The sequence below is a fragment of the Macrotis lagotis genome, chromosome 5 (assembly GCF_037893015.1).
Source record: "Macrotis lagotis isolate mMagLag1 chromosome 5, bilby.v1.9.chrom.fasta, whole genome shotgun sequence".
Classification (NCBI taxonomy): domain Eukaryota; kingdom Metazoa; phylum Chordata; class Mammalia; order Peramelemorphia; family Peramelidae; genus Macrotis; species Macrotis lagotis.
In genome coordinates, this window is record NC_133662.1 from 234166069 (window position 1) to 234171637 (window position 5569).

The 5569-nt window shown below is 34.4% G+C and overlaps 1 protein-coding gene across 1 annotated transcript; it reads left to right on the forward strand.

Moving 5' to 3' along the window:
* Nucleotides 1-4467: 4467 nt before the first annotated feature.
* Nucleotides 4468-4956, forward strand: LOC141490140 (large ribosomal subunit protein eL21-like). The gene has a single exon (XM_074190396.1). The coding sequence runs from the start codon at nucleotides 4474-4476 to the stop codon at nucleotides 4954-4956; it is 483 nt and encodes a 160-aa protein (XP_074046497.1). The 5' UTR covers nucleotides 4468-4473.
* The last annotated feature ends 613 nt before the right edge of the window (nucleotides 4957-5569 follow it).

Here is a 5569-nt window from a genome sequence, read left to right on the forward strand (position 1 = left end):
TTTCTCTATTTCTCTCCCTTCTCTTTTTTCCTTTTATTTCTTTTCCTTTCTTTCCTTTCTCATTATTCTTTTTTCTCCTTCCTATAGCTCCATATCTCTCTCAGACTGGAACTACAAGGTCAGTATATGCATAGGCCAACCTCTTGCTGAAGCACAGAAGCTTTGACTTACTCTGTTTTTCAACTTGGACTGATTCACCCAATCCTAGACTACTTAGTGGTTTTCATCTTGGGATCTCATTATCTTAATGACTAGCTTATCTCATTGAAGCCAAGAGCTCCGGAACTCAAGATTTCCTCCAGCTGTAGTTTTCTTGATGACAATATATACATGCACTACTATGCCTGGCTTTTTCCACTTCTTTATAAAACTGTTATAGATACCACTTTTTCTTATATCACAATTATTTGTAAATATTCATTTGTTTCTCCCTCTCCAAACAAAACAATGAAACATGTTCTGATTTTAACAAATGAAAACAGTTAACAAAGTCAACAAAACCAATTACTTCAGCATCTTATAATGAATGAATTCTTGTGATCCTCCATCTTTCTACTTTGAAGAGAGAGATGTCTTTCATTGGCAGTTTACTGATACCAATATTTATTATTACAATTATTCAACATTTCATTTTACTTAAATGTTCTTTTTCATTTACAATATTGTAATCATTTTGTATAATACTCTCTTGGTTCTATTTATTTCATTTTGCATCAATGTGCATAAACTTACCAATGTTTTTCGAATTAGTAAAATCTCAAATTCATAGTTCCACTAGTACAGAAACATTCTGTCATATTTATATGCCACAATTTGTTTAGTCATTCCTCAATCAATGTGATATCATTTTGTTTCAAAATTTTTTAATATCATATAACATGCTACTATAGATTTGTTGATATATATGGGACCTTTGTTTATGATGTTCCTCTCTGGAATAGATAACAAGTAATGGGATATCAGGGTCAAAGTCTATAAAAAAAGTTTAGTGATTCTTTTATGTTGTTTCAACTTGTTTCCTATAGTGTTTGGTCCAACTCCTATCTACCCATGATATATTAATCTGTGTGATTTTCCTTAAGAACTCCAGCATCAACTGATACTTCCAACTTTTTTTCATATATTATAAGAAAGATGAAATGTTTTCATGTCAATTTGTCACATTAGTAATTATATAATGGTCATTGAAACTTTATGATTTTTCAAGCCATTCTCCAATTGACAAATAGTCAAAGGATATGTAAAGGCAATTTACAGATGAGGAAATCAAAGCTATCTATAGTCATATGAAAAATTGCTCTAAATCATTCCTGATTAGAGAAATACAAATTACAACATCTCTGAGGTACCACCTCACATCTCTCAGAATGTGACCAGAAAAGACAATAATCAATGTTGGAAGGGATGTGGGAAATCTCGGTCATTAATTAATTGTTGGTGGAGCTGTTAACTCATCCAACCTTTCTGGAGAGCAATTTGGAATTATACCCAAAAGGCAATAAAAATGTACATACCTTTTAATCCAACAATACCATTACTGAGTCTATAACCTAAAGAGATCATGAAAAAGGATAAAAACAAGACTTGAAGTTCACTCTAATTGGGAAAGATGACACATCTATGATAATTTTGTTATAAATTACAGAAGTCCTAAGAATGTAGGAAGCCTAGAGGTAACAAACTAGTCTACAAAAAGGAAGGGGAGAAAAGTGAGATAAGTGAAGTATAGGGAAAGAGAAAGATGATAAGTTAATATTTTGGGATTACCTTTCTCACTGAAAAATGTTGTATGAGGGAAACAGGAACCGTTTTTGTGGTGGCAAAGAATTGGAAATCAAGGGAATGTCCATCAATTGGGGAATGGCTAAACAAATTGTGGTATATGTATGTAATACTATTTTTATATTAGAAATCAGGAGGTTTGGGATTTCAGAAAAGCCTGGAAAGATTTGCACTAATTGATGCTGAGTGAGATAAGCAGAACCAGAAGAACATTGTACACCATAAACACAACATGGGTATGATTATCAACCTTAATGGACTTGCTCATTCCATCAGTGTAATAATCAGGGGCAATTTTATGGTATCTATGATGGAGACTATCATCACTATCCAGATAAAGAACTGTGGAGTTTAAACAAAGACCAAAGACTATTGCCTTCAATTTTTTTTTCAACAAAGCTATCTTATGTACTACATAATTTTGCCATCTCCAATATTTTACTTCTTCCTCGAGGATAGATATTTTTTCCTCTCTCAGAACATTCAGTTTTGATCATTGCATAGCATGGAAACAATGTAAAGATGATCAGACTGCCTTCCATGGGAGAAGGGGGAAGGGAAGGGAGGGTGGGGGAAAAATTGTAAAATTCGAAACCTTACAAAAATGATAGGTAGAAACTGCTATTGGAAAACAAAATTACATATATATATATATATACATATATATATATATATATATATGTAAAAAGAAACTGTGATTCTTCTTTCAGAAGTTGTCCCTGTTCTTTGATCATGTATGTATTGGGGGTCATCTTTAGATTTCATTCATTTATGTTAATTCTCTGAGGCATTATGGCAGAATGGGTAGCCATTGTGAGCAAGATTTTATTTAATTTTTAGCTCTAAATGATGCTGGATGTGTAATTCTGAGCAAAAAACCCCAAACAAACCAACAAAAAATATACAAAATAAACTTGTCTATGTAAAGGAAGGGGAGAAAAGTGAGATAAGTGAAGTATAGGGAAAGAGAAAGAGGATAAGTTAATATTTTGGGATTACCTTTTCATTGCAAAATGTTGTAGGAAGGAAACAGGAAGCTTCTGATGTCAAAAATAGTTTGTTCAGTCTCATAGCTGCTAGGGAGAATCCATATTGGCAAAAATTGACTTAGTTCAGATATCATTCCTTCTCCACATACCTGAACTTGTTGAAAGGACAACAGAAAGGAAAAAGGCAAATGACATATGGGGAAATAGTTATCAAGATCAGAAGTCACTGGGCCTAGTAGATGATTGGTGGAACTGTGAATTGATCCAATCACTCTGGAAAGCAATATGTAATTTGCTATTGGAGAGACTAAAATGGTCATATTTTTTAATTCAATATTCCTACTGCTCAGCAAATATTCCAAGGAACTCCAAGACAGAAGGACAGAACAGTTTTGTGTATGTGATAGCAAAGTGCTAGAAAATAAGATGTCCAGTGATTGGGAAATGACTAAACAAACTTTGATATATGAACATAATGGAATATTATGGAATGAAAGAGAAAAATGATGGATATGAAGACTATAAAAAGGCATGGTGAGGTATAAATATAAATCAAATACATTTATTAGGCACTTGTGTCCCAGATGTTGTGCTAAACATTGGGGGAGATACAAATATTAAAAATAGAAGTTTCTGATCTCAAGAAGTTCACTCTAATTGGGAAAGATGACACATCAATGAGAATTTAGTTATAATTTCCAGAATTCCTAAGAATGTAGGAAGCCTAGAGGTAATCAATCACCACTTCCATTAGAGACAGAGGATGACTCTAAGGGTAGGAATCTAATAGAGAATTCTGGTTTCCCTCTGGTAGGGATCAGTGTACAAACAGAAGAGGAAAAAAGGAGAATAGCAGGAAGAGTAAAGTAGATTTTGGGGCATGCTAAGATAAGAGAGGGAGAGCCAGGTTTTTATCAGCTTAAAAGAGTGACTGCCAGATTTCTTAGAGAAATTATGGGCAGGAAAGCAATAATGAAGAATGGTTGCAATAATGTAAATGGATCCACCAAAAATGATTCCAAATTTAATTCTGTGTAGTTGTAATGATTGTGCTTGATACTGCAGAAGTGATATGAAAATGTCCTTGCTTTCTGTATAAAGATGAATGTACTATTTATGGAGGTATGAATTGGATTTTATGGAACTATGAATCCAACCATTCTAGAAAGCAATTTGGAGTTTTGCTAAGAAAGTGACTAAAATGTCTATACCCTTTGACCCAGACATTGCCCCAATTGGCATATATACTCCAAGGAGATCAAAGATAGGGGGAAAAATACCCCTCCCACAGGAAAGTACATTATAGTAACACTTTTAGAAGGAGCAAAGACATGGAAGCAAAGCAAAAGTGTTTTGATTGAGGAATGCCTAAACAAATTGAGGAGATGAAGGAATATTGTCAAAACAGAAAAAATGATCACTATTAACATACCTGGGAAGACCAGCATGAACTGTTGCAAACTGAAACAACCTGACAGGAACAATGGGAAGGTCAATAAAATAAATAGAAGGATAATGAAATAAAGGAGATGTCCATTGATTGGGGAATGACTAAATAAATTGCATGTGTGAAAATGATGGAATGTTATGGAATGAATGAAACAGATGATAGATATGAAGATTTTTAAAAAGGCATGGTAAGCCTTTCCGCCGGTTCTGCTGCCTTTCTGCTGGTTCTGCCATATTCCAGTGAGTTGCCAAAATGATAAACACAAAAGGAAAAAGGAGAGGGACTCGATACATGTTTTCTAGGCCCTTTCGAAAACATGGTGTCGTCCCTCTGGCTACATATATGCGCATATACAAGAAATATGATATTGTAGATATCAAGGGTATGGGCACAGTTCAGCAAGGAATGCCCCACAAATGTTACCATGGCAAGACTGGACGAGTCTATAATGTTACACAGCATGCTGTAGGCATTGTTGTAAACAAACAGGTTAAGGGCAAGATTCTAGCCAAGAGAATTAATGTGCGTATTGAGCATATTAAGCATTCTAAGAGCAGAGATGGCTTCCTGAAGCGAGTAAAGGAAAATGATCAGAAGAAGAAAGAAGCCAAAGAAAAAGGCACTTGGGTTCAACTAAAATGTCAGCCTGCTCCACCCAGAGAAGCACACTTTGTGAGAACCAATGGCAAGGAACCTGAGCTGTTGAAATCAATCCCCTATGAATTCATGGCATAAATGACTTAAAAAATAACCAATAAAAGGTTTCTTGAATTTTGGAAAAAAAAGGCATGGTAAGACATAAACATGAATAAAATACATTTATTAGGTATTTTTGCCAGATGCTATGCTAAATATTGGGGATACAAATATTAAAAACAGAACAGTCTCCGTTTTAAAGAAGGGCAGCTAAGTGGCACAGTTTAGAGAAAGTACCAACCCTGGGTCCAAAAGATTCACATTCCTGAGTTCAAATGTGGCCTCAGACACTTATAAGCTATGAGACTCTGAACAAGTCACTCAATCCTGTTTGCTTCAGTTTCCTTATCTGTAAATGGAACTGGTGAGGGCAATGGTAAACTACTTCACTATCCTAAAAACTAGAGTCATGGAGAGCATACATGACTGAAATGACTGAACAGCAACAACAACCCCAAAGAAAAAGACTACATTCATCTTTCTTCTTTGCAGAGGTGAAAGGCTATCAGTTACGAGTATAGTTTTATTAAATTGTTTTTTAAACTTTTCTTTTTTATGCTTTATTATAAGGGGTTGTTTTCATTATGGAGAGGAGGAAAAAAGAGCAAAACAAGTCAGAAAATGAAAGAGATATAAAAATGAAAGATGGCTT